Genomic DNA, 26,659 nt, shown 5'->3' on the forward strand with positions numbered 1-26,659 from the left:
ATCGTTTGCGAGTGAGAAATGTTGGGCCTACTCTGCCACCTCGACGAAAGCACGGAACACGCTCAAGCTGCCAGCTGCTGCACCTTCGTCGCCGCTCTCGTCCGCCGAGATCTCCACCTCCTGCCCTGCGCCAACGAAGAAGACCTTGCCCGGCTTGTCCATGTCGAACTCACGCTGATCCTCACCCTCTGCAGAAACCGTCCTCAGCTTGCCCTTCCCAGCCGTGAGGATCAAGAGCGAGGGACCCTGTACGGCGCGTTGCTTCTCAGCTTGACCAGGACGAAGCCTTGTGACCGCAACGGAGAATTCGTCAATGGGCGGGTCGTAGAGCAGCGAAGGTAGCGATGCCAGAGGCTCGTCGCGCTTAGCAGCTGACGGGCTCGCCACATCCAGGGGTAGCTCAACCGCCGCAATAGCCTCGTCGTCGTCCTCCTTGCCTTCGGCCGCCACACCATACGCTTCTCTCGTCTTGCTTCCCTTGGCGGGCAACCATGGCCTAGGCTTCATAAGCTGCTTGTCCGGACCTCCGCTGGAGTAGGTCAACATGTCCACGAGCACATCCACATCCCTCTCCTTGGGCGTGAGGCCTGCACGCACAACATTGTCACTAGCGGCCATGCATTCGACGATGTTCCCCTCGATGTAGGCGTGCGGCTCGTTCGCTTTGAGGAACATGGCTTGACCCGGCTGCATGCGCACGACGTTGAGGACGAAGGAGCAGAAGACACCAACATCGCCCGGAAACTGCTCATTGAGGGTGCAGACGAGCTTGGCGAGAGACTCGTCTACTTCGAGGTCCTTTGCTGACCCTGAGGCGAGAGCGGACGCGTAGCGTTGTGCAATTCCCATCGTACGTTTCTTGACGTCGGTCATTTTTGCTTTCATGAGCGGCTCGAAGATTTTTCGCAGCCATTGTTTCGTCTCTTGCTCTGTGGTACCACTGGTAGGTTTGGAAGCGTACTCGACCTCAGAGAGAAAGGCGTCAGACGGGTCGACGAGGGCGTGAAACTCGGGGACGACGCTGAGGAAATGGACGATCTCGCCCAGAGGCCTGAAGCCGCAGAAACCGCGGAAGGGAGTGAGGGCGATTGCCATTTCGGGCTTGTGATTATCGTCCTTGTACGACTTGGGCTTTTCGGCGTGGAGGCGCTTCGCGAGATCCTTGTCCGGATGGGCTTGGATGCTGAGCGCTTTGCCTGCCGAGAGGATCTTGAAGAGGAATGGAAGGGCGCCTTGATCCTTCTTTTTGCCGTCAGGCCCGTCCACGCCACCATTGCGAGTGAGACCGTCGCCGTACTTTTTGACGACCTTGTCGCCGAGGAGGGATGAATGGCGATTGAGATAGGACGAAAGGCTGATGAAGGTGCCGGATGGAGGCGGTCTTGGGCAGTTTGGAGGAGGGACGATGGTGGAAGGGAGCGTGGGGTGAGTACCCATCCAGAGCTGTATGCGCAGGACAAGATCAAAGTCAGTAGAGAACAGAAAGTTCAGAAGCCTCCTACTGGGCTCTCACCTCTGCATACGGCTTGTCATCCTCGATCTTCATGCCAAGCTGCTCCGTTGCTTCACCGTAGACCGCAACGAGACTTCCCTTTTTGCCCTCGATACCCCAGTCGTAGTTCTGCACTCCAGGGATGATCTGAAAGACGGCTCCAAAGGGCCCAGCGGGGCCATACTGTTCGATTTTGCCATTGGCACCGCCATCGCCATTGCTCGTACCGCTTCCGCTGGCTGCGCTTGGACTGGACATCGAAGGCTGGAGGTGGTGTTGTAAGCTGTCGAGACGCGCCTCAGCCGCCAATGATGTTGAAGAGGATGAAGACGCCACCGTAGAAGAAGTGTTGAGAAATATGTCGGCAGCGAGTGGAGGAAGGAAAGATGGGCTTAAGTCTGCTGACGTCGATGGAAAGCCAAGATGAGGGTGCTGACAGCCGCTGAAAGTAGCGAGAGGGTCCGAGCGCGATTGATCGTGGCTGCCGGTGTCGATGAATGAGTGCAACTAACCAAATCGACGTGAGTGAGAGGCAGACAGTCTGGAGTTAGAATAAGAGACGCAGAGGCGATAGCAAAGGAGATTGAAGTGTAGGTAGGGAAGGAAGCAATCTGTTCTGGTCTCGCTGTGTTGTTCTCGGAGTCGAAAAAGCAAACAAAGCTCGCGAGGAATGCGGGACCCCGCTCGCAGGCAGGCACACGGACAGAGGGACATAAACCACGTGGTGTAATTTCATTAAGAGGCAGGTACGCCTCGCATCGGCATCTTCGCCGGCGCGCATCTATCTATCGATCACATTCGCGCCCTCCTCTTCCGGATCTGAGTCCGGATCAAGCCTATCGAGCGTCTCTCTACATCCACGTCAACTTCCAGTCGCCATTGAGGTCGCCCTGCAAGCCCGTGACATTGAGCATCTGCTTGCTGTCGTCGAACTTGAACTCCGCCTGCGCGTCGCCAAATGACACGTTTTGCGGCTTCTTCTCGACGCCGAGGACGAGGACGCTCGAGAGCTTCTGCGGGATCGTGTAGTTGCCGGAAGGAGTTGAGCCGCTCAGCGAGCCGTTGTTGGCAGTGAAGAGGAGCTCGCGCGAGGGAAGGGGAGCAGGAGTAACACCGTCGTCAACGTAGGCGTCGCCGTTTGCCTTGCCCTCGTCGTTGAGGTTGACCAAGAGTCCGTAGGGACCAGCAGCGGTCTCCGTGGTGGTGTACTTGGGCTCAGCGTACGTCAGCATGACGGCACCAGGGCGCATGTGGGCATTGATCGTCGAGATAGGCGCGGGGATCGAGACGTTCTTGTTCTCGGGAACGTCCAGAGCCTCGTAGGTGAAGATACTGCGCCACTTGCCACCAGCAGCCGGGAAGTAGCCCTTGACGCTCCGAACGTTGGGCTCCAGAACGGGAGTGACAAGGAGCGAGGGACCAAAGAGCGCCTGCACGAAGGTGTCGCCCGTGTCGACAAAGGTCTCGGTGAACTCTTGCCAGAGGGCGCGAATGGCCGGTACACCCTGCTGCGAGGCGCGAGCCATCGTGGAGTACATGTAAGGTAGGATCTGCAGGCGCTTGTAGTTGGCAATGCGCGTGGCGTTGGCTACGGAGTCCCACTCGTAAGGCTCCTGGGCAATGCTCTCCTCGATGTTGTGGTTGCGGTAGAAGGGCGCGAGCATCGCAGACATCATCTGCCACCTATTGCACAGCTCCTCACCGCTATTACGTGCGAAGCCGCAGGTGTCAGGGCCGATCAATGGGATGCCGAACAGCTGGAACTGAAGCAGTCCTTGCATAGCAGAACTCATCGAGGCCCACAAGCTGAAGTTGTCACCCAACCAGTGGTGGCTGAACTTCCCTGCGCCGGGGTACGTCGATCTGGAGATGAGGAACGGGCGCTCGTTGGGGCGCAGAGTCTTCAGAGCGTTGTAAGTTGCCTTCTCGAAGAGGACGCCGTGCAGATTGTGGACGTCGTAGAAGGCATGATCGCCGTCAATAGCCTCCATAGCGACTGTCTTGCTGTTGAGAAGGTCGACATTGTTGTCATAATTGTAGATGCCATCCTTGCCATTGTGGATCGCGTAGGGAGGCACACTCAGGTAGCGCTGCGTGTCGTTCTGGTAATTCCACTTGGGGACTGAATAATGGTAGTCGCTGGTGTTGACCTTTGCCGACTTGCCACTGTCCTGGCCATCGCCGTCGGCTCGTCGCTGCATCAGCAGATCCGAGCTGTAGGTGCTCTTGCCCTTGACGGTGATGTTTCCCGAGTCGCCGTATGTGTAGTTGTCGTATCCTTCGGGCCAGCCAACGACGGGCGTCACGGGCTCGTGGCCGAACCAGGTAGACAGGTTCTGGCCGGTACCGCACGAGCCCACGCAGAAGCTCGAGGGCTCGTTCATGTCCAGCCAGATACCGCTGAAGTTGACCAGCTTAGAGAAGTTGGCAATGCCCTCGCTCCACCAGTCCTGGGTGTTGTTCGAGAACCACGAAGGGAAGTAGGTATAGCCGGGCCAGACCTGACCGATGTACGTCGAGCCATTGGCGTTCTTGATGAAGACGTCCTGGTCGATACCAGCGGTGCCAAGAGGGTACGAGTCGGACTCGTTGGTGGGCGCGGCAGGGATAGCGGCGTCGGTGATCGGGATGTAGTGCTGGTTGTTCTCGTCCAGGTAGTTCAGGAGCCTGTCAACGTCCTTCTGCGAGAAGCGGTCAGGTGCGATGGTGAGGTCACGGAAGGAGTCCAGAACGTCGATGTCGTTCCAAATCGTCTCGAGGGGGATGTTGTGCTCCCTCATCTTCTTGGCCACGCCGAGAGTCTGGTTGGCGGTGCGGTACCCCCAACGGCAGAGGTGGAATCCGTAGGACCAGAGAGGAGCCAGGAGAGGCTTACCAATGAAGGAGACGTACTGGGAGCTGGCGACCATGGGTGAGCTGGTCAAGGAGCTCGAGGACTCCTCGGTGGAGTTGTCCTGGCGCGCGTCCAAGACCATACGTCGGTCCGCCTGCATCTCGGCGTCCTCGTCACCTGAGGCCTCGGTGGAGTTGCCGGCGTCGCTGCCACTGCTCTCACTGCCGGAGAAGAAGCGGAAGTCGAGGGTACCACCGATGGCGCGGTACTGGATGACTTTGGGTCGGAGGATCACGTCGAGGCCTGAGGTACTCTGGAAGTAGACCATGTGTGACTCCACCTTCTTGTCCTCTTGCGGTCGCACCTCGAGGTAGACCGGATGGTATCCGTACATGTTAGAATCGGTCGGGTCTCCAGCATCCAGGGTAAAGAAGGGCTGAACGGTGTTGTTGGGGTTGCGGCGGAATCCTCCAGAGATGTACTCGCCCAAACCGTAGATATTGGCGTCAGCAGGCAGTGCACTGGACAGCTGGAGGTATTGGTTCTCGAAGACGAGCGGGTGGGCAGGCATAGCCGTCGAGTTATGCTTGTCCTCGGTGCCATTGAGCGGCTGGTCGTACGTGGGAATCCTGGCCGCACGCGTGTCGAAGATGATCTGCGCGGTCGAATGAGGGGTGGTGGTGAGCTTCGATTGATCCAATGACGATCTGCCTTCTTCTTCGCAGCACTCACGTCATTGTTTGACTTGCGAGTCACCCAAAAGGCCCAAGGCTCGCTATCATTGGCGCCGGTGTGATGGAACTCAAAGTGGCTCGCCTCGGCGTTTGACAGGCCATCCTGAGCAGGGTCGTCGGTGGGGTAGTCGTAGAGAAGGCCGCTTGGGAGCTGGAATTGCTGCTTGGCCGTGTCGTAGATGTGGACGTGGAGCTGCTCTGGCTTCTCGTAGACGACCGCGAGTGTGAGGTTCTTGATGTCGACGCCGAAGGCATTGCAAGCGTCTCCGGCGAGTGCGAGCGGGACCGTGAAGCCGGACGTGGCGTTCTGGACATCACCGGCGACCTTGTATCCAGGGCACGACTTGACATTGAAGCTAGGTCGGATGCCATCGTTGTCATTATCATTCTGTCGCAGGCTGAGTGCTTGAGTGGCGGGAGCCGCGAGCGCCGTAGTAGCTGCTCCAAGCAGGCAAGCCGCTGAGCCCAACAGGGAGTGCGACCTCATCTTGAGTACCGAGAAACAGGAGGAGATTGGTGGAATGGATCAGGAGATGAGGGGACAACGTCCCCACTGGACTTCTATATACCTTTCGTCTCAATGTCTTGGTGAGACCTTGCTTCATCGCGCGAAGCGCCCACCGGCCACTTGGTCAGGAGCCAGCCCGTACCCTGCGTCAGAGGAGCAAAAAAGTCTCCCCGCAAGCGACCATGCCCTGACGACGTTCCTGGGTCTCTCGGCGCTCGCTCTACCTCGGCGCTCGGGCCGCTCCAACTCTTGTGGGGCCTCCATGGGGCCTCCACGATCCGCCCACCCGAGTTGCGCGCTTCAGTGAAGGGCGAAAGCATTGCATCTGTGACGCTCTGGCAGCAGACTACGAGCAAAGGCTGACCTAGCACCTCTTCGTGGAAGGTTGCAGGCTCAATGACGAAAATGCGCGAATGCCTTTGGCGATGCTGCGCAGATATCCAAGACAAAGATGGGCTCAGGCGCAGCGTCGCTCGCCCGCTCTCCAAAACCCGCCGGCGCGATTGAAGTCAAAGAAGAGGCCGAAAGGGAAGCGGCATCAGGCGGCAGCGGCAGCAGCGTAGCCGTCATTCGGCGTTCATCGCTCATGTGTGCCCTTGAATGCTGCGAGCGGCTGCCGCTGAACGCACCATTCGGAGAGTCTCCACTCATCGACAGGAACAAAGATTGAACTGATGGAGGAATTGGATGAAGGTCGAGGACGAGTAAGGAGAGAGGAGCGACCGGGGCTCCTCGTTTGGAAGGTCTATCTCACCGTTCGAGCTCGAGCATGAGAAGCGGCAAGGAGGTCGGCAGAAGCGGCAGCTATGTACGACGACGTTGCCAAGGCTACACAAGCGCTTGGGCTCAGGACAATGAGAGCGAGGCACGCGTCGACCTCGTCGTGCTCACGGACTGCTCTTCTCGCTCCAATGCGGCGGCCAAGGCAACGCTTTCTCAATGAGAGCAGGAGAGGTACGCCGGGTACACTGCTAGATTGCAAGCCTTGGCCAAAGACATCAAAACAGCCTCAACTTGAGCCTTCGTCTTGGCCCCTTCGCCAATCGAAATCGCGTCGATGATGGCACATGCCATGCCTGCCCAACCGATGATCAGCCGCTCGTGCCCACCCACTCAAGATATCCCTCGGGGACCAGCCCTTCCCTTCCGGTTCCGCTGATGCTCTCTTCTCTCTTTCTGCCCACCGCCCAGCCACCCTCAATGGACCCCACGACCTCGACTTGGTCTCCTACAGCGCAGGAAAGCTCATGCTCTTCCTCGGCCTCAAAGTCGTAGAGAACTCGATACGTCCCCGGGGTCAGGCTGTCCACGGACATGGGCACGCCCCCTGATGCTGTGCTCGAGCTGGCCACAAAGCCGCCGCTGCCTTGTCGTTCTTGCTCGAGAGAAGCCCCTCTCTGCCCCTGATCTCCCTCAAATTCGACATCGTCATCATCCTCGTCGTAGCCGGCTGATGGACCCCAGTCATCCCCGCTGGCCCCGCCCGCAGCGGGACGGCGCCATCTGCCTAGCCCAACCCCCACATCAGCTTCATCATCCTCATACTCCTCTTCCACCTCGCCACTTTCCTCCTGCAGATGGTATCGCCCGTCCTGCCCACCTCCAGGCTGGCTCACATCCCTCGCGCCTACGTGACGCGGGTCTGTCTCCGGGAAGGCAAAGTCGCGGACCTTGACAGGTATGAGGGCGAGACTAGCTGGTCGTGATGCACTGTCCCATGCTTCTGCTGTTTTGGACTTGCGTACAGATAGGCGGCTAGCATCCCAGCTGCTCGTCATGCTCGCGGCGCTGCTGCTGCCCATTTGGCTTTGGCCCAGAGGTGTGAAGGAGCCGGACGGGCCTGCATCAGCGGTTGCAAGAGAAGCGACGGTGGCGATCGCCGGTCCAGCGGCAGCGGAGGAAGAGGATGAAGAGCCAGAGGAAACGCGATTGCGCGCTGAGCGCTCCGTTGAAGAGGAGCGCCTTCTTTGCGGCTGCGAGGGAGGCGGTGCGGGAGCCCTTGGTGGGGAGCTACTGCCTGATGCCTCAGCTGCGGTCGATGATGATTCTGGGGCGTCTGACATTGAAGCTGAAGAAAGCTGAGATGTCACTGGGTCGACTTGCGACTGAGCGGCCTGTGAGGTCTGCGAGAGCGGAGTGGGACGATGAGCTGGTGTCCGCGGACCCGCACTGATACCGGAACTCACTTGCAGTGGCGTTGATGTGGAAGATACTGCTGCTGTCTCACTCTGCTGCGCTACGGCTCTTGACCTGCCCTCCGGCAATGCGAAGTTCGTTAGAGGTTGTCGCTCGCCCTCAGGAGGAGGTACGAAGCCGCCAGAGAAGCTAGGATACTCGTCCGGAGGCGGTGTGGTTGCATCCGCCGCTGGTAGCCCTGCTTGTCCCAGCTCTCCAGTTCCCTCTGCTCCTTCTCGCCCCAAGCTCGCGTCCCTGGTAGACGACCCCGTCGCAGCTGTTGATCCTCCCGTACTCGGCGCCGAGAGCGGTTGCTGGGCACGCTCGGCGGGCTGATCGTCTGACCCGGCCTGTGAGGTGAGCGTGAGGGGCTGTGTGGATGATGTAGAAGATGAAGAGGAAGCAGTAGCAGGCGCCGATAGAGGCAAGCTTGTCGCGGTGGACGCCGATGCTGCCATTGTGGCCGGAACGCCCGATTCCATGCTGAGGGTGTGAGGCTTGACTCGGAGTGCCTCTGCGATCGTGTATTGAGGCTGTGATACGCTGCTATGCGATGAGTCTTGCCTCCCTCTCTGTCAGCCAGAGGAGTGATGCAAGGCAGAGGGACTTGACGGTGGTAAGATTGAGATTCGTTAGAGACGGGGATGGAATAGAAACAAAGTGCTTCGACGTCGAGGTCACGACGGGCGGACCAGGCAAAGAGGGCCCGCCCGCTTTGGTCTGCCCTCTGAGACGGCGGCAAGCGGCGGCCCTTCAAAGCGGGACTGGCGCCCGCCCGCCTTTGGATCTCATCTGAGAGCCAAGCCAAGACAAGACCCAGCTCCGGCTTTGACAGGCGGAGCGGCCCGCTCGCAGACCTCTCTCTCCCCTGGTCACACGAGCAGCCTCACCAACAAGTCGACGTCGCAAAGACAGGCAATGATGATGCTTTTTAATGAATACAGTACAAGGAATGCTCCGCAGCGCACCTCCACTATTCTAGCTCAGCTCGAATCCACTCGCAGCAAGCGCAACCACCATCTCCTGATCCAGATAACTCGAAGCAGCAATCTGATCACTCAGCCCTTTCCTTCTCCTCGTCTTGAGCACAAAGTCCCTCGCCAGTCCCAATGGTGGGGCGGGCTCCAGCGGCCTCAACTTGATGGTCGTGTCCGTAGGATCGCCCGGTACCACGCTCCAATGTGAGAAGGACTGGAGGCAGAATGCCTGGCCTTGCGTGACGGTTCGAAGATCAGTCTCGAAACCATTGGCGTCGATGACGGGGACGAAGGCCCTGACCGTAAAGAGGGGGGTACCCGCTTTGGGCACGTCTTGTACTACGTGGCCTCTTCGCCGTGCGAGCACCGTGTATACTGCAGAGACACAGTCTGCCGGTGCCTGTACCTCTACCGCGTAGATGGGCTCCATGAGTCGCGGCGTGGCCAGAAGGAAGGACGCGTAAAGGCATCGTCGTGCAGTTGGAATGATCTGCCCCGCATTGCGGTACATAGGCTCAGGATCCAGCTCAGCATCGAGGATGCGGACCTTGACGTTTCGCACCGGCTCGTCGCAAAGAGGCCCCTCGCGTGTTCCCCACTGGAAGCCCTGCTTAATTGCCTCGCGGACAGCATACAGTGTTTGCTTGTCCACCTCCGAGGGCAATGTATCATCGACGAGGATGTTAGGTCCCCCCTCGTCTGGTCCGAACGCCCAGATGGAACGCGAAGCCAGAACGTCCCAATCGTAGCGCTCCACGAAAGCCTTCCCAAGCTCGCGTGGAGGTAGGCGCGTGTTGAGCCGGCCGGACTCGATATCCTCTGCAATGCCCTTCTCCAGCGGCTCGGCGATGATGGTGATCTTGTTTCGCTTGTTGGGCGTCTGCGCATAGCACTTGACGGCACTAGTCTCCACCACCGTCTCTGCAAATCGGACCGTTGGGTCCGACACCTTGATCTCGATCTCGCTAAAGAGATGGCGGAGATCATGCAAGACGCAATCCAGGTAGAGCTCTCCCGTTCCCAGAATGATGTGCTCCCCACTCTCCTCGACCTTGGTCACTGCCAAGGGGTAGGATTTGTTGATCTTGCGGAGCCCCTCGAGCATCTTCGGCAGCTCAGATGGATTCAACGGCTCGACTGCGACCTTGAGGACTGATTGGGTGATGTGGTTCAATGGGCGGAAGGTATAGAGCTGGTCATCAGGGATGGAAGGTGACACGACGGTAGCCGTCTTGGTGATCGAGGCATCGATGCCGCCGAGCAGGGCAAAGGAGCCTGCTGGAATACCCTCGGCGGGGACGTAGTAGCGAGTCTCGCTGACCCAAACTCCCTCGACCGTGGCCATGACCATGTCCTCGTCGTCCTCCTGAGAGAAGCCTTCGCCCAACACTTTGACCCGGTCTCCAACGTGCACTGTCCCGCTCATGACACGAGCGTAGGCTCTGAACTCCTGCGCATCGAGAGTCTGATACAGCTTGGCGACGTGCATGACCAAAGGCCCATCGGCGCTGCATTTGATCATGCTCTCAGCAAGCCCCTCCTTCAATGGACCGGTCCAGGTCTGCGCGACTTTGCGAGCCGCTGCATCCTTGGCCGACGGCACGTGCTGGGCAATGGCGTCCATAATCCCCGTGCTAGGCCCAAAGAAGTGGTTGAGGACGATCTTGAGCAACGGACGCACATCAATCTTGAAGACGGCAGGCTTGAGGTTGATGCCCAGCTTGGCAAGCGTACGCTTGAGCGAGTCGGTATCGCTCGAGAGCACCTGAGTATAGAGCTTGTAGAGCGGCTCAAGGATGAAGGTGACAAAGCTGCGCTTGCTCTGCGGATCGGCTGCCTTTCTCGAGAAGTTTCTCGACTCCTCGTTGTAGTAGATGTTGCCCCATAATCGCTTGGCAAACTCGTCTACGTCAATGCCACCGTAGGTGTCCGAATAGAGGCGGGCGAAGGAACGCAGCGTAAAAGACCAGCCTCCCTGCGTCGAGGCGAAGATGACATTGCCTCGCTCAGGACCCAGTTTGCGCTCAGAATCGGTGTCGTGCGTAGCAATGACGTGGTTGACCTCGTCAATTGCGTGGCGAATCTTGAAGTAGGCCTCGGCGGGGGGCAGGCGCAGTTCTAGGATGAGGCGGTCGATCTTGTTGAGGACGAGGACGATGGAGAGGCCTTCGCGGATGGCATGCTGAATCACTGCTTCAGCGCCAGACATGATGCCTTCGACGACGTCTACCACGAGTACGACGCCATCTGCCATGCGGCTGGCTGCCGCCACCTCATCCTGGAAGTTGACGTGACCAGGGGTATCGATGAGATTGCAAAGATATGACTTGCCGCGAGTAGTGGGAAGGACGAGCGAGAGTGGAGCTGACTTGATGCTGATGCCACGACTGCGCTCGAGGAGGTGCGAGTCGGTGTAGCGGGTGTTGCGGTCGATGTCGATTTCCTGGCCATCAAGACGCGAGAGGAAACATGAGCCAATGATTTTAACGTGCAGCCTCTACGCCCTACTCACCACCTTGTGCGTCTCCTCAACGAGCATGTCCATGAAACCAGTCTTGCCCGAATGCAGATGTCCCGCCACAATGACATTCCTGACCATTTCAGGGAACCCCATCAAGCTCATCATATAGTCGCGATCGAAGCGCGTGACAGGTAGGTCCTTCTCTTCGATGGCAAACCTGCGCACCTTGACCGGCTCAATGATGGGCTGTGAGAGGGGTTGCGCATCCTCTTCCTGTACCATTGCCTCTACATCTTCGCCGTAGACCTCAGCTGCTGACGGATAGTACTTTTTGTTCTCGTGCAGCACGACTGCGTTCTGCGGATTTTCGTCGACTCTGATGAGGGCAGTCGCGGGGTCTATGCGCTCTTCTTCCTCCTCTCCATCGTCCTCGATACCTGACATGCGATCTGCACCTTGATCGTCGTCATCGTCGAATCCTTCGAGGGGAGCTGGTTGATGAAGGTCCTCGGATTCATCGTCCGAGTCGCTCACGGGGCCAATGTAATTGCCGAACTCGTCGCTGCGAGCGTGAGAGGTGCGGTCAGGGTCAATTTTGTTCCTCCATGCTTTTACTGATCGCCACGCCACTCACTAGTCGTCCATGATTCGGGTGGACGAGACGATTGGATGAGGAAGAAGGAGTGGATTGGATTGGATGCGCAGAGAGCGGACAGAGACCAAAGGCCCGCGTCGACGATTGTCAGTCCGCCTTTGGACTGCTGAGCAAGTTGCTTCCACTCCACTCGCAGCATATACGGCAATGGACATCCTCAAGGCAGAGCTGGCCAACAAGCGCAAGGCAGCATCGCCGGATGCTCCGTCATCGTCGTCATCGGGCCCCGCTAGCAAATATGTCAGGAGGGGAGACATTGAGAAGCAGCGCGAGGAGGAGGCGCGAAGGGAGCAAGAACAGAGGAGAAAGGAGAAGGAAGCACTTACCAGATTGAAGGAGGAGGAGAGGCAGAGAAAGGTCAGCAGGCCGGTGAGCGACAATCAACAAGGAATTCATGCTGACATCTCGTCCGTACTCTGTCACTCGCAGTCCAAATCAGTTACTCCGGACCGGGGCGAAGGATCCTCATCGGACGGACTCCGCTCAGCCCACCAAGCAATCGCAGATGCTCAACGCGAGACTTTCAATATCTCCCCCTTCGAAGCATCCAGGCGGCTACGAGCCAAGGGCGAGCCCATTCGCTTGTTCGGCGAGACAGACAAGGAGACCCGTCTGCGCCTCAGAGCGCTAGAGCTCATCGAGGAGCGTGGCGAGAAGTTTGGTCAGAACGATTTCATGAGGGCACTTGCGGGAGCGGAGAGTGGCTTGACATTGGAGCAGATGGAGAAGGAGAAGATGGCTAACAGTGGGAAGCAGAAAGCTGCTGATGGAAAGGAGCAAGGGGCAAGGGAGGGAAGCAAGGCAGAGGGTGCGGCTGAAGAGGATGAGAAGAAGGCGTCAAGACGGACGGGGCCTGGCATCGGCATGGACTCGCTCCTCGACTTGGACCTCATTCGTAAGGATATGGCAAAGGTGTATCCGATCATCTACTATACGCTCAAAGGCTTGCTGGAGGATTGGGAAAAGAGCTTGGCAGATCGATCGAGTGAGTACGAGGAGGCAGTCACCCGAATGAGATTCTTTCAGCAGCTGACTGCGGCTCTTCTCGCCTTCTCCCACTCTGCAGTCGAAGTCAAGATGTCCACAACGGGCAAGACAGCCTCGGCAATCCAGGTCCAATCCTCCGAGTACCTCAAGCCCCTCTTCAAATCTCTACGCAAACGCGAGCTCCCACCCGACGTCCTAATGCGCATCGCCGAAATAGTTCACTACGTTCAAAAGCGCGAATATCGTCATGCAAACGACTCGTACCTGCAACTGTCCATCGGCAATGCACCCTGGCCTATCGGAGTCACCATGGTGGGGATTCACGAGAGGAGTGGAAGAGAGAAGATTTTCGCCAGTAATGTGGCGCATGTGCTTAATGACGAGGTGTCGAGGAAGTATATCCAGAGTCTCAAGAGATTGATGACTTTTGCTCAGACGAGGGTGAGTAGCCGCGAGGCAGCAACCAGACAGGTGAGAATGTCGAGCTAAACCTGACCCTTTATCTGCTTGCAGTACCCTCCAAGCGACGTCAGTATGCTCATGGGCTGACTGGGACTGCAGTCTCACGCCAGTGTCCTTCTGTCCCATCAATGTATATCACGAATGTCATCCACATCCTGCGCATAATCACGAAATTGCGCTTGAGTGATTCGTAGGTGCCGAGTACAAAGTACAGAAAGAGACGAGCTCTGTAGATGGTAGCGATGGCGTCGCAGAGGAAGCGACAATGAGCACAGCCGGTTCTTGCTCCTCCCTTCCACCCTCAACCTCAATAACGCGAACCACCCCTGTCGCGATCACGGTCGCGGTCTCTGTCGCGGTCTCGCGGTGACCTCGACCTCCTCGCCGCGGCGCTAGCCCGCGGGTCGCCGTCGTACCTCGAGGAGCGATACCCTCCGGCGCCACTCGATGATGAAGCGCCAGCTGCTGGCTGGTCCCTGTCCCTTACGTCCCTACCCTCCCTCCTGTCCCTCCTCTCTCGCTCGCGTCGGTCGCGCTCGGCGTCTCGGTCGCCGTCGCCGTATGACAGGCTCGACGGCTCAGCTTGACGAGGCTGCTGATGTTGTGATTGGTAGCTGCTGCTGGCACTGGCTCCATAGCCTGCCGGAGGCGCACCGTAGTAGTCGGTGGGCATGCCTCCGTAGGACCGTCCGTTCGCGGGCATCATTGGCGCCGCGGCCGCACCTCCACCATTGACTCGTGGCCCTCCAGGAGGTGCGGCGTGCCCGTTGGTGGCCGATGGTGCTGTGCCATTCGTCGTTCCGCTGCTCCCCACGCCTCTAGCCATGAGCGTCCGCGGATCCTCACCCTTCAACCTCCTCTCTTCAAATTCGGCGATGATCTCCCTCAACCTCAGGTAGCCCAAATGCATCCTTCCACCGAAATGATCCGCCAGTCGCCTATCCGAGTCGAGGATGGACAGGTACGCTCCACAAACATCGCACACCCTCAATTTCTGATGCCCACTAGCCCCGGCACTGTCGCTAAGCACCTGCAGCTCGTGCTCCCTCTCCCCCTTCTCCTGCTTCAGGGCCTCGGCCTTGGCCAGTTCCTGCAGTGAAGCTTCCACCTCTCCTTGCTCGCCCAATCGCTCCACCTCGGCCATGGCGGCATTCATTGCCGTCTCTATCTCAGATATATCTCTGAGCAAGTTGGCAAATTTGGCCGTCTCCTCTGGCGTTTGCTCTATTCTCCTCTTGTTCGCCGAGATCTTTCGGTCGATGTCGGCCATGAAACGGCGAATATTGTCCTCGTGCTCTACTTCAAATTCGGGGTATCGCTTGCCCGAGGACACGGAGGACTTGTACTCGTCCTTGAGACGGGCAGTATGGGATTTGGGACAAGGGCCTAGGTCGACCTTGGTATTGCTGAAGAGGTCGTGTGGGCAGGTGCCGCAGAGGAAGTTGCGACAGACCTTGCTGTCAGAGAAATGGAGCTGCTCTGTTGTGAGACCCATGGCTGTGGACACGAGGGTAGAGGGATTGGTGGTTTGATCGGCGGTCAGTAGCAGCTCGTCATGGCATGGCTGGAGCTCATCGAGTGCGCATATTCACCCTCAGGCCCCATGAGCTTCTCCAGCTGGAGCCTCTGCACCTCTGCCTTTCTCCCCATGACTGGCGGCGAGGCTGCAAGTGTAAGGGCCGGTGAGCGGTGCTGAGCTACGAGATCGAGGTCTTGTGAGGATGGATGATCGAGATTGAATGCTGCGAAGGCTCCGTCTCGCGTCTCGATGTCGCCTGCTTCCACTGCTCCGCTTCGCCTTTCCTCCCGTCCCGCTCCCGCTCGCTCAGATCAAGCATCCATCGCCTCGTCTCGTCTTGGGGTGCTCGCGTGGCAAGTCGGCCGAAGACAGTCTCACCAAAGCCGGGAGCAGCCGTGCCACAACGAGATCGAGGCTTCCTTGTTACCAACCCACACTCCCCCAAGAGCATCACAACCGTCACCAATCATGTCCGACGAGACCAAGTCATTCACGCTCCAAAGTGAGCAGCGGCGGAGATCTCAAGCAAGACTTTCCTCTGAGCTCACCATTGTCCCCTGACTCTTCCTCCCATGGCAGCCGCGTCCTTCGACGCCCGTTTCCCCAACCAGGTTCGTAGTTCCTCCCTCATCGATCCTTCCAAGAAGCGTATTACTTACATCTCCCCTCCTTGCGCGCCACAGAATCAGACCAAGCACTGCTGGCAGAAGTGAGACTCCGCTACCCAGTCCTCCCGCCGTACCCTGATATCGAAAATACTCATCTCTGCCTTGCTCGCTCCTACGCTCGGCTGCACAGCTACGTCGACTACTTCAAGTGCATCAACGCCAAGGGAGAGGAGTTCGCGCCGTGCAAGCAGTTCTACAGGGCTTACCACTCTCTTTGCCCGAGTGAGTGGCAGCCACCACAGCAATGCTACTGAATTGGAGCCGTGTATGCTGACCAATCGCTACTCTGTCCTACGTCACCTCTCCCCTCTCGTAGATGAGTGGGTGAGTAAGCTTGTTTCTCCAGCAGGCGAGCGCCACAACTTTACACCCAAGCGCTGACCACGACTTCTCATCACCCTACGCTTATCAGATCGCCAAGTGGGACGAGCAGCGAGAGAACAACGCCTTCCCCCACAGCCTGGAGCCATAGATGGGCTACGGCCCAAGTGCAGTACTTGTTAGGGAAGGAAAAGACAAGATGGCGATGCGATAAATCAGAAACATCATCGCCCTCACCATGCGTCTGCATGGAAATCTCCGACATCACGCGTGCTGCGTGGGGACGCAAATGACTCGAATTGAAGTGTGAGGGATGGTATCGATGAAAGGTAGAGAAGATGAAGACGTAAACTATAAACAAGGCGAAGGGCAATGCAAAGCAGGTAGCTAAAGAGCATGGCAGCGAAGGAGGCGAAGTCGCTTATCAGGCTCCATCTTGCCATCAACGCGAGGGCAAGCCATACGGTCCAAGAGGCGGCGCTCGTCTTGGTCTTGGTGCGCTCCCGCCATTACTACGGGGCGGCGGAGGCTGAGGTGGGGCCTGAGCAGGTGCTTGTGCTGGGGCAGGAGGAGCTTGCGCAGGCGCTGGCGGCGCCGGTCCCATCAACGTGGCTCGGGGTGTCTTGGCCACCGTCTCAGCATGCTGCGTCCATGCGTTGGCCATAGCCTGCGCACTCCCGGCAAAGCTAGACGCCATAGCGCCCTTGAAGTGTTGCAGGTGGTTCTCGACGCTCGTGCATACCACGTCTCTGCTGAGGGCCGTCAGGCTCGTGAGTAGGCGGGCATGCTGCTCCTCAACGCCGCGCACGACAGAGGTGGCTAGCTCCGCAATGCTTGCATCTGTTTGTTGGCGGCGGGCTGCCTCAGCGAGCCGCGCTTCGTTCAACGCCCCAACCAGCGCCTCAATTGCCGTTTTCGGGTCGAGAGCTTTCTCCTTTGCCGCGTCGGCCTCGACCCTTTCCTTCTCCCTCGCGGCCAGGTGCTCCGTGACCGCCGCTACGATCGCCGCAGCATGACGTTCCTGCTGCTGGGAGAGCTCCTCCTTCCAGGCAGCCTCGCGTTCTTGTTGCTCAGTGCGACGTTCTTCGCTTTCACGACGGAGGCGGTCCGACTCGTCTTGACTTGACTTGAGGTGCGCGAGGACTTCTCCGAGAGTAGAGAGGATGGAGGTCATACCTGCTGTCATTTCGGCGCGTGTGGCAGTCGCAAAGGCTCCCTCTGTTAGGTCGCGGCCGTCCGTTGGTGCTGGCGCGGCGGCGGCTACGGTGGCGGGAGGCTCTGCTGGTGCGGCAGCCGTAGGAGCAGGCGCAGTTGTGGGAGCCGGGCCGGGTGCTTTCTTGGCAGGAGCATCAGCGACAGCCTCAGCTGGTGGTGACACGGCGTCGGCGGCCGGAGCCGCGGCTTGCTCCATTACAGGTTTCGATCCAGTGGGCCGTGGCGCTAGACCCGCCGACGTTGGACGATCAGGTTCAGGAGCATCTGCAGTCGTAGTCACTGGCACCTGCTGCTGACCGTCCTCGCCGACGGCGTGTGCCTCCTGCGGAGGCTCGTCCTGCTCCTTGTCTTTGAAATGCTCCTCCAGCAGCCGAACAGCCAAGGCACCAGCACCAGCCATTGCCGCCTCCTTGACAACCTTGCGTAGTCGCTTGTGATCCTCGCTGCCCACAGCTTCGAGGATGTCCTTGATGTGATTCTCCTTCAGCGTGCCCGCCGAGCCACCAGTAGGGGAGGTGGGTCGGCCAAAGCGGTGGTGCGCACTGATGTGGCGCTTGATCTCATCTTGAGCGGTTTCCAGGAGACGCGCTTTGAGGGAGTGGGAGCGGTGAGTCTTTCCAGGCGCAGAGCTGCTTGATCGAGCTGAGGGCGCGTCGCGCGATGTTCCAGGGACAGGGGACGGTGCCAGTGCCTGCGGCGAAGCAGGAGCGGGCGCAGGCGCGGCAGTGTTATCTCGTTGAGTGGCTGCCGGAGGTCGCGAGTCAGAAGTGGTCACTGCCGGCGCCTCCCGTGAAGCACCCTGTTGAGGCTCTGGGGAAGATGTCGCAGCATTCGTGGTTTGCACCGGTGCCGCAGGGATACTGTCAGGTGTAGGCGATGGCGCGGAGCGTTGAGCCTGCTTCACCTCAGGCATTGCACCAGAAAGCTCCTCTACACTCTCCATCTCCCCATCTGCTCGCCTCCCCAGCAAATCTGTTGACTTTGCGCCTGCCTTGATTCCCGCCAGATCCGAGGCAAGCGTCCGAACGCCATCCTGCAGCGTCTTGAAGTCCTTGTTGCGCTCCTCGACGTCTTGCTCGAGCCATTTATTGAGCTCGTTCAGGTAGCGAGCGATATCGCTTTGCTGCTCTCGCTCAGCACGACGTCCTTCGGACTGCTCCCGGAGGGACTCGACGACTAGGTGCGTGAGTTTGCTAATTGCGGCCGCATTGTCGGCGGGAGCGGACGCTGCTGACTTTGCTGAGGGAGCGACAGAAGGGGCAGCGGGTCGTGCGTCTGCGGCCTCAGCTGATTGCACCGAGGGCAGGTCGTTGGCCTCATCCTCACTTGCTGGTACGGGCTGCGCCATGGGCATGTGAGCAAGTACGGAGCCAGCTTGCGACACTTGCCTGCCGGAAGCCGAAGGCGGCGGTGCTGCTCCGCGGGGAGGTGCTGACCTTCTCAGAGGCCCAGCCGTATACCAGCCGCCAGCAACATGAGCAGCTGCATCTGCCGGACTCAGCGGTGGGGCCGATTCACGGTCCACGCCCTGCTGTCGGCGTGACCGCTGTCGGCGTACGGCCGCTTCCATGTCCACCGTCTCTTGACTGTCCCGTCGCGGCGAGTCAATGTGCCTCCTTTGCATGGCCGCAGCGTACGGGTAATGGGGTTGAGGACGCTGAGCTGCTGTGGCTGGCTTGGCTGTCGAAGCTGCTGAGACGTAGCTTTGAGCCACTGATGAGGGGGCGCCGCGCCTGTGGGGTAGAGGCTTGCCCGCGGAGGACCGAGCCGCCGCTTGTGGCTCACGAGATGCAGCGTACTCGGGACTAGGCCCGATCGGCTCACCACTACTTGAGTGAGATGCTTGGGGCGATGTTTGCTTCTCTTCCATCTTGCGTAGCAGCTGCTTGATATCTGCGCCGATTGCAGAGAGCGCCAATTCGCTGCTGGCCCTTCGCTTGGGCACCGCTGTTTCCCTCGACTGCTTGCTGCTGGTGCTGCGCTGATGCACTTCCTCGACCAACCCCAGCAGACGATCCAGCCTCTCCTTGATCTCGTTGATGTGCGCTTCGCTCGCTGGTGCTGAGGCTGCTGCGGAGCGAGATTTGGTCGGCAAGGAATCCTGGGATAGGTGCTGCTGCGGTCGAGCTTTCTTTACAGCAGGCCCAGAGTCGCGTTGATCAGCGAGCATCGGGGCAATGCCACCCGGTGTCTGCAAATGGCTGTGCAAAGTAGAATTTCGAGCAGCATCGGCGCGAGACCGCTGGTTCGTGGCGCGTATCTGCTCTTGTTCGCGGGACAAGTGCTCGAGTACCTTATCCAGCTCAGTAAAGCTCGACGCCGTGTCGGAGAGCGCAGAATGGCCATGCTCGCCTCGTCGACTTGGCTCGAGGGACTGGGCGGGGTACGTCGGGGGCGGGTCGAATGAAATCGTGCGGGGCTGCAGAGAGCGCTTGAGCATCGATGGTGAGGGCGAGGGCGCGGGCGAGGAAGTGGTTCTGCTGGCGATTGGTGCTCTAACTCCTTCGAGTATAGGCGTTCCGGCACGCTCTGATGCCATGCTCATCCTTTGAGCCAAGCTCGAGACCTTTCCGCCGGAGCGTGGCGTCGTGGGACTGCTCGAACTTGGCGGAACAGGAGCCTTCTCTAGCACTGTACCCAGCTTGGCAGGTGAAGCAGGTCGCTGAGGAACATCGCCGAGATTTTGCTCGCGCAAGCTCTGCGCTGCCGTAGACAGCGTGCGCGAAGGCGAGCCCACTCTTGATGGCAGGAAGGGCTGGGACTCAGCAAGCAGCTGATCCGGCTTCAGCGGAGACGTGTGCTGTTGGCGTCGCTGTAGACCTGAGAGCACCTCCGGAAGCTCGATCTTATCTCCTCCATCAATGTCGCTGCGCGCAGGTCGCTGGCTGGCCGAGTCCCAAGGGAAGATGTCCTCCTCTTCGCCACCGGAGAAGGCGAAAGCGGCTTCGCTCCTTGCTAGGGGCGAGCGACGTGGCGAGACACCTCCACCATCGTCTGGGAGGGGGCTGCTCAGGTGACTGGAGCGCTCATGTGGTGCTTCTGCGCACACGTCACGAATGCTTCGTGGCGATGGGCTGGCGGGCAGCAGGCTGAGAGATGGGCGGATCGAGCCGGCCAGGCCTTCGGGTGGTGCGCTTGCGTGCGGTCTGGCAACACGTACGGCAGCGGGTTGTGGTCTTCTGGTGGTCACTGGGGTCAGGGCACGGGTATCCTTGGGAGGAAGTGTGGGAGCTACAGATGTCGCCCCCACGGATGCAGCCCTTGGAGAGCTTGATGTCTCCTCCGTGTCCCTCCAAGCTTTGCCGATGCGTTGAAGCTGCGTCGACGTTGACTGCTCTGCCGCCTCCGAAGATATCTGTCCTGCCGTAAAGCTCCTCGTTGGCGTTAGCGATCTCGAAGTCTCGACTGTAGCAGGGGCTGATGCAGCACCTCGGCCTGCCAAGGCGTCTCTCGATCGACCAACCCACTGTGCGCGTTCCCTGATACTGTCGGCGGCAAATCTCTCCACTCCATCCTCGAACACTAGCTGAAAGGGCTTGAGCTTGAGCAAGCCCTGCTCTTTCGCCTGCATTGAACCCCGCACATCGTCCTCCCCATCCGAACCGCCGGTACGCTCGAGACTAGGCAAGGAGTGCACCTGTCCACACTTGTCCAGCTCAAAAACGACATTCTCCCTTCCTCCCTCCTCTGGACACCAGCTGAGCGCCAGCGCCCCCTCAAACAGCACAGCTTGCGCGGCCACCCAAGCCGGCTCGGAAGGTGCTGCACGGTGTACATCGTAGTAATAGAGCTGGCCCGCCTGAAGAGGCATGGCGTGCGGGTCGCGGACCATAGAGACGGCCGTCTCTGGTGAGGAGGGAAGGTCGCCTTCTTGCGTCGAGCGACGGAGCGAGGCAACTGTTCCCCCACCCTTGCCGCTGAGAGGGCTGTGAGGCGAGGCGCTGACTTCCTTGCTCCGCAGCTTTGCCTCCAAGCTCTCGACGGTGGTTGTCATCTTTGGCACCAGGTCGGTCAACGGCAGCGAACCCTTTCGTGAGCTCTGCGGCGAGCCATACGCGCTTGCCAGGCCGCCTTCACTCTGCGCTTTGCGACTAGCGCTACCCTCTGACCCCTCTGCGCCAGTTGACCAGGGTCGTACGAGGCCTGCTGCGAGAGGAGCTAATGCTGATCGACTTGCCCAGCGATGCTTCGGGCTTGAGGAACGGCTCGGCGGTGTTGGCCGCCTCTTCGCTTCGCCTGTGCTTGTTCCTGCCTTTTCGGTCGACCCAAAGGCTGCCTCGACAGGCGATGGGCTGTTCAGTGAGCCAACACCGAGCATGTCAGTTGCTCGTAGCAGCCTCGGCCTGACCGTAGCGCTGTAGCACGACGAGGCTGCGCGGCTTGACGACAAGGTTGCGGGTGGAGCGAGAGCCTCTTGGCGCCCTTCATCGAGGACGAGGCCATGCTCGAAGAGGCGGATGAGATTGGACGCCTTTGACACTTTGGAGGGCTCGGCAGGCTGCTCGTTCTGCTGCTCTTCCTGAGATTGACCGGGACTCGTCACCTTGATGGGCGAGTCGAGGGTTCGTAGCGTCGCGTCCTCGGCCTGATGTGGCGGCTTCTCGCCATGGACAGCATCGTCATTCGATCCAACACTCGTAGCCATCGTGTAATCTGTCATCATTCGTCCCGGCCTTGGCCGGCGAAGAAGCGCTTGCTCTGTCCTGTACTCAATGGAGTCGGTCGAGCCTAATCCAGCGCGCGGCCCTGGGAAGAAGGAAGGATCGGCGCTGCGATCGAGAGGTGTAGGTGGCCAAGGGGATGTGGGGCTCACGTCCCAGCGTCTCGAGCCTGGTGAGAAGGGCGAGGATGTGCGACTGCTTGACGAGGACAGGGCGCCGGAGAAGTGGGAACTGGTGCTTTGTTGGTGGTGCGTGTATAGGGTGGTGGGATGAGACGCGGAGGCGGGGAGGGGAGAGCGTCGGCTTTGTCGCTCTCTTTCGTCGAAAGCTGCTGCTAGACGACGAATGGACGAGGGAGGCTGAACGGCAAGTGAAGGTTCTGAGTAGCCTCGCTGGTGGGCAAGGGGGCGTCTCCTTGACGCAGAGGGCCCTGATTGGGACATGGAGTCGAGCATGCTCAAGACCTCTTCCTCCTCTGACTGCATTGATGCAGGTACCGTCATGTCTTGCCAGGGATTTTCGTCTTCGATGACTGGGTTGCCGGCTCTGATCCGAGCGCTGCCTCGCTTGACTAGATGTTGGTGTTGGTTTCGCTCTCCTGCGTCTTCTTGGGAGCTGATGAGCTGCAGCTGACTAACAGGGGACAGCTCGACCGCGCTGGCGTCGCTCTGATACTCTCTGTCAAGCAAGACCGACTCAGTTGAAGCAATGAAGCTATCGTCACCTCCTCCTGAAACGGCTCGCAATGTCCTGTCCTTGATAGGGCTGGGAGGCAAGAGGCTGACCAGGTTGCTCACAGCAGTTGCCGCCGACGTCGATGACGGCAGGCCTTTGCGTCGCGGTCGGGGAAAGCGAGCATATCCTGCCTTCGGTGTCGCGACTACCAGCGGACCCTTCGGCGTGGCAGTGCCTGATTGGCTCGTGGCCGCATCCCCTTCGTCGAGCCCAGAAGGTGAGGCTGACGTGCTCATGGCAAGTGAGCGGACGATGCCGTCAGAGTGTGAAATGTTTCAGCGACGGTGAAGTCTGCGAGGAGGAAGTGTCAGATGTGGATCAGGAGGTTGCAACGAAGGTCTCACGACGTCGTCGTCAACCCCACAGCGTCAGCTGGACTCGCAACCGCCATCACCCTCGCGACCACGCTCGCCGCTTCAACATCTCAGCCAATTTACTTCCGACTGCTCCACTTCCTCTGTTCCTCAAGAGCTACTGTCTGTTTGTTCATGCTCGTCGTGCTTGTTTGCATCGTCGTGTGCAGCAGACGTGCAGCAGCAACGGCTTCGCTGCTTTGTTTCTCGAATGGAGCGAATGTGATTGCGAAGATGGGAGGCGAAGAAGGTCCTTCAACATTGAATGCAGGCCTGCGGGCCCACCCAGGATCAGGGCGAGGCGAGGCCACCTTGCATCGCGGGTTGGAGATGGCCGGCAGCGGCGAGCGAGGGATGAATAGACGGGATCTAATGGTACTATATTACAACGACAGCGCAAAGAGAAACAGAAGAGAAGAATGCTACACTATAATCCTCCCAGCTTCATCGCACTTGAATATTCCTAAGCAGCACTTCTCATCTGCGGGTGTAGGCGGTCCACCGGTCGCCATTACGGGCACGGGCGCCGGCACCGGCGGAGGAAGCGGGGAGTGGTGCTGTGGCGGCGCCTGAGATGCGAAAGCTGGAGTAGCAGCCGGAGGAGCGGTGTACAGAGAACGAGGCTGAGAGACCGAGTCATGGCTACTGTTGTTGATGTAGCGCGGCGGCCCGGTGCGAGTCGTGCGGGGCGTGACAGTCAATGACGGCGACGACGAAGCTTCCTGGTGCTGATAGAGCTGGTAGGGCTGCTGTTGAGGTGTGTGCTGAATCGTTTGCCCCAGGGATACTCCGGCCGCGCGCAATGGCCCCATGCGTTGCTCCATGTCGGTGAGCATCATCATCTGCGGTAGACGAAGGCGGCGATCAGCCTGACTGGCATTAACCGAGTCGTAGACAGCTTCCACTCACCAGCTGATTTGCCTGTTGCTTCACAGACTCGCAGTTAGAACAGGTAGACAACGGTGACGAAGGCGTCGTCGACGAGCTCAGCTCGCTCGTTGATGCCGATGGTCTCGTTGACGGATCATCATTGTAGCGCTCCATGGTCTTGCGCTTCTTCCCCTCTCCGTCCTTCTCTGGCAAATCTGCCTCGCTCAAGCTGCTACTGAGCGACGAGCTTGCGTGATGATTGTAGCGTTGCTGCTGCTGCGTGTAGCCGCTCGCCTTGTCATGCCCGTCAGCGCCACCTCCATCCTTCAGTGATGAGCCCCCCTCTTCCAGATTCAACTGCGCTCTCAGCTGCGCAATCTCATCGGCCTGAGTCCGCACTTGCTCCTCGAGCGCCTTGATATGCGCAGCACGGCGCTCACGGAAAGCCCGTGAAGTTTGAAGCTGACGGGTAGGCTCGAGGGTTGTGTCCCTGCGGCGGCCTCGAGTCATGGCGGGCGATGTGGAGAAATGAAGGAGTTTCTCGATGAAAGGGGTGTTGCGGCTGTGGCGAACCGCAGAAGGGGGGGGGGGGAGATGGGGGCGTGATGTTATTGTCTGAACATCAGACGATATTCTTGTCGCTATGGCAGATGATCGTTAGGAGGAAAAGGGACATGTGTCGGGGTGGTCGGCGGATTAGAAATGAGACCCTCTCCCCTTGGACTTGAGTCGAGCGTGCAAAGTGCCCGCCCGCACCGCTGAGTGCCCGCCTCTCAAGCTTCAAAACTCCCGCCGGCCTGTCCGCCAGTGATCGAGGTGCAGAGTCGATGTCATCAGACTGCAGTCCGTGCTCCCCTCAGACGCCGGGTGGCCGAGACTCAGTCCACCGACGTGGTTGCGAGTCCATGGAAATTCCGCGATGTCAACCGCAATCAGTGCACTGCGAGGGTCAATTCAGTTCAAAGCAGGAGGCAACGGAGGCAAATGCTGATAAATGTCTCGTCAAGAAGGCTGTGCTACACGAGTCACGACGATTCCGTTCGTCTTGCGATAAGCGTTCAGTACTCTAAGTTGTGTCGACGACGATTGCCCAGAAGGGAGAAGAGGTATTTGCCAATCTGCACGGCGCGTGGAGGAGGGAAGTAGTTGTCAGTCACCGCTCTCAATCTCGTCCTTCGCCTCCGACGTTTCGCGCACTCACGTCGGTATTCTCGATGTTGCCTCTGAGCCCATCAGCTCCATAGCCATGAGCATAGAGATTGATATCGACGCCCGTGTGCCCGCTGCTGCTCCATCCAACCTGCGCTCGCCTGCTTGCTACCTCGGCGATAGCCTTGCGGCAGTCGTCGCCATTGTCGATTGGAGGAGGCTCGTTGCCACCCTCCTCGTCGTCAAGCGGGCGTGCAGTAGCGCTGCCGTGCTCGCGCAAGCAGGAAACGACCAGCCCTACCTCGTCGTCAGTCACAGGCCCGCCGCTTTTCTCCTCTCCAAATCCTAGTCCACCCTTCCCGCCGAGGATGTGTGCAGCAACATGCTCCCTCAGGTCCCCCTCGCTCGGCTTCTCCTGCCGCCAGAAGTGCAGTAGCCTCGCGGACAATGTCCCCGCAGACGCCTTGACCCCGCTCAGGCGCTCAGGGTAATATGCATACTCTGGGTAGTCCTCCGTCAGCTGCCTGCCCAGCGTGAGCCCTCCAGTCTCATGATCGGACGTAGAGATGAGCAAGGTAGGCCTGCCCTGCTTGTTGAGCTCGTCGACATATTCCTTTACAAGGGCAGCGGCCTCCTGATACGCGACAGCCTCGCGTACCATGCATGCTGCGTCGTTCTCGTGCTGGCAAAGGTCGATTTGCGATCCTTCAATCATGAGCATGAAGGGGCGGGACTTTCTGGAGCGACGATGGCGGCGAAGGCGATCCCAGACGCTGCATCGGGGCGAGGTGGAGTCACTGCTCATCTTGCCCTTTGAGAGGACTTGCAGCGCCTGCTCCGAGAGCTCGGCGAGAGTAGGGAAGCTGGTTTTACCCTCCGAGTCGGCGGGAATGTCGACTACGTAGGGAGTGTTGGACGGGGAGAGGAGGGAGAGGAAGGGAAGACGTGGGGTTTGGAGAGCACGGAGTCGCTCCGATGAGGTATTTTTGGCTGGCTGGCCGCGGGAGATGACTTCGCCGTGCGGACCAACCTCAGCGATGGATTGTAGCATCGTATCTCCCAGTCTGACCTCCCATCCGGCGTCCGTAGCCTCCGTCACCAGATCACGGTCGTCGCTACGGCAAGAGAGCGGGTCTCCCATGGGCAGAAAGAAGCACCCGCCGCCTCCCACAGCCAGATCAATGGTTCTCTGTCCTCCCGTTTCCGGCTTTTCGAGCATCTGGCTCGCAATGTATGACTCCTGTGAGCGAGAAGCCGCATGCGCATAGAAGCACGCAGGCGTTGCATCGGTCAACCTGGAGGTGACCACCACGCCCGTCAGGTAGCCTTGCGCCTTTGCGGCCTCAAAGACGGTCTGGCACGACTTGCCTTCGGAGTCTACCGCAATTCCACCATTGTAGCTCTTCTTTCCACAGCTGAAGGCCGTTGCTCCTGCGGCAGAGTCTGTGATGAGAGAGCTGGATGAGCGAGACCGATGGCTGCCGACGAGGGCGGAATCGAGGGGAAAGCCCCAGCCAAACTCTGGGATAGGCTCCGAATCATTCTGATGCGTGAGGCGATAAAAGGTGCGAGCCATGGTGTGACTAGCTGGGCCGTACCCGTCAGAGATCATGATGATCACATTGGGCTGTTGGGGACGGCGCCGCGAGGAGTGAGAGAATAGTGAAAGGGGTGGACGGAAGAAGAGGGTCGTCAAGGTAATGACGAAGAGGATGGTCGCTAATGGTGCCTTGAGGAGGGTATGCCTGCCTCTGCGAGGCTGTGTTGCAGCGTAGGCTGGAAGCCATTGCTGCGTGGTACTCTTGTCGTCCATGCCTACATATGCTGGTGGTGAGGTGAGGAGAGGCAAAGGAGCGAGATGTCGCTCGAGGAGCAGTCCCAGGG

General features: G+C 59.2%; 10 protein-coding genes across 10 annotated transcripts; 2 read left to right on the forward strand and 8 right to left on the reverse strand.

Annotated features, from left to right (window-relative positions):
- Window positions 1–27: 27 nt before the first annotated feature.
- Window positions 28–1,750, reverse strand: BDZ90DRAFT_263571 (mannose-6-phosphate isomerase; the record flags this gene model as incomplete). The annotated part of the gene is made up of 2 exons (XM_025508610.1): window positions 28–1,443; window positions 1,514–1,750. 2 exons carry the CDS (start codon window positions 1,748–1,750, stop codon window positions 28–30), a joined length of 1,653 nt encoding a protein of 550 aa, XP_025365094.1.
- A 552-nt stretch (window positions 1,751–2,302) lies between these two features.
- On the reverse strand, window positions 2,303–5,999 carry BDZ90DRAFT_272936 (putative alpha-glucosidase precursor). Its single transcript, XM_025508784.1, has 2 exons — window positions 5,058–5,999; window positions 2,303–4,980 (listed from the first exon to the last, which is right to left on the reverse strand). The coding sequence occupies exons 1-2, from the start codon at window positions 5,544–5,546 to the stop codon at window positions 2,344–2,346; spliced, it is 3,126 nt and encodes a 1,041-aa protein (XP_025365095.1). The 5' UTR covers window positions 5,547–5,999; the 3' UTR covers window positions 2,303–2,343.
- Window positions 6,000–6,438: 439 nt separating this feature from the next.
- On the reverse strand, window positions 6,439–8,552 carry BDZ90DRAFT_15396 (hypothetical protein). The gene has a single exon (XM_025503559.1). It carries the CDS (start codon window positions 8,222–8,224, stop codon window positions 6,659–6,661), a length of 1,566 nt encoding a protein of 521 aa, XP_025365096.1. The 5' UTR covers window positions 8,225–8,552; the 3' UTR covers window positions 6,439–6,658.
- Window positions 8,553–8,646: 94 nt separating this feature from the next.
- BDZ90DRAFT_235787 (putative ribosomal elongation factor EF-2) lies at window positions 8,647–11,882 on the reverse strand. The gene is made up of 3 exons (XM_025507271.1): window positions 11,815–11,882; window positions 11,232–11,742; window positions 8,647–11,162 (listed from the first exon to the last, which is right to left on the reverse strand). Exons 1-3 carry the CDS (start codon window positions 11,823–11,825, stop codon window positions 8,721–8,723), a joined length of 2,964 nt encoding a protein of 987 aa, XP_025365097.1. The 5' UTR covers window positions 11,826–11,882; the 3' UTR covers window positions 8,647–8,720.
- A 67-nt stretch (window positions 11,883–11,949) lies between these two features.
- On the forward strand, window positions 11,950–13,454 carry BDZ90DRAFT_229505 (Prp18-domain-containing protein). The gene is made up of 4 exons (XM_025505093.1): window positions 11,950–12,192; window positions 12,265–12,820; window positions 12,902–13,263; window positions 13,336–13,454. Exons 1-4 carry the CDS (start codon window positions 11,983–11,985, stop codon window positions 13,369–13,371), a joined length of 1,164 nt encoding a protein of 387 aa, XP_025365098.1. The 5' UTR covers window positions 11,950–11,982; the 3' UTR covers window positions 13,372–13,454.
- On the reverse strand, window positions 13,406–15,000 carry BDZ90DRAFT_229506 (LUC7-domain-containing protein). Its single transcript, XM_025505094.1, has 2 exons — window positions 14,877–15,000; window positions 13,406–14,781 (listed from the first exon to the last, which is right to left on the reverse strand). Exons 1-2 carry the CDS (start codon window positions 14,932–14,934, stop codon window positions 13,592–13,594), a joined length of 1,248 nt encoding a protein of 415 aa, XP_025365099.1. The 5' UTR covers window positions 14,935–15,000; the 3' UTR covers window positions 13,406–13,591.
- Window positions 15,001–15,238: 238 nt separating this feature from the next.
- On the forward strand, window positions 15,239–15,982 carry BDZ90DRAFT_229507 (cytochrome c oxidase, subunit VIb). The gene is made up of 4 exons (XM_025505095.1): window positions 15,239–15,305; window positions 15,383–15,414; window positions 15,487–15,512; window positions 15,602–15,982. Exons 1-4 carry the CDS (start codon window positions 15,272–15,274, stop codon window positions 15,723–15,725), a joined length of 216 nt encoding a protein of 71 aa, XP_025365100.1. The 5' UTR covers window positions 15,239–15,271; the 3' UTR covers window positions 15,726–15,982.
- On the reverse strand, window positions 15,937–23,137 carry BDZ90DRAFT_15522 (hypothetical protein). Its single transcript, XM_025503570.1, has one exon. It carries the CDS (start codon window positions 22,637–22,639, stop codon window positions 16,235–16,237), a length of 6,405 nt encoding a protein of 2,134 aa, XP_025365101.1. The 5' UTR covers window positions 22,640–23,137; the 3' UTR covers window positions 15,937–16,234.
- Window positions 22,909–24,373, reverse strand: BDZ90DRAFT_15650 (hypothetical protein). Its single transcript, XM_025503574.1, has 3 exons — window positions 23,666–24,373; window positions 23,507–23,598; window positions 22,909–23,401 (listed from the first exon to the last, which is right to left on the reverse strand). The coding sequence occupies exons 1-3, from the start codon at window positions 24,134–24,136 to the stop codon at window positions 23,179–23,181; spliced, it is 786 nt and encodes a 261-aa protein (XP_025365102.1). The 5' UTR covers window positions 24,137–24,373; the 3' UTR covers window positions 22,909–23,178.
- Window positions 24,374–24,523: 150 nt separating this feature from the next.
- On the reverse strand, window positions 24,524–26,642 carry BDZ90DRAFT_229509 (alkaline phosphatase-like protein). The gene has a single exon (XM_025505096.1). It carries the CDS (start codon window positions 26,586–26,588, stop codon window positions 24,789–24,791), a length of 1,800 nt encoding a protein of 599 aa, XP_025365103.1. The 5' UTR covers window positions 26,589–26,642; the 3' UTR covers window positions 24,524–24,788.
- Window positions 26,643–26,659: the final 17 nt, after the last annotated feature.

Source organism: Jaminaea rosea (assembly GCF_003144245.1).
Source record: "Jaminaea rosea strain MCA 5214 unplaced genomic scaffold BDZ90scaffold_1, whole genome shotgun sequence".
In the NCBI taxonomy this organism is placed as follows: domain Eukaryota; kingdom Fungi; phylum Basidiomycota; class Exobasidiomycetes; order Microstromatales; genus Jaminaea; species Jaminaea rosea.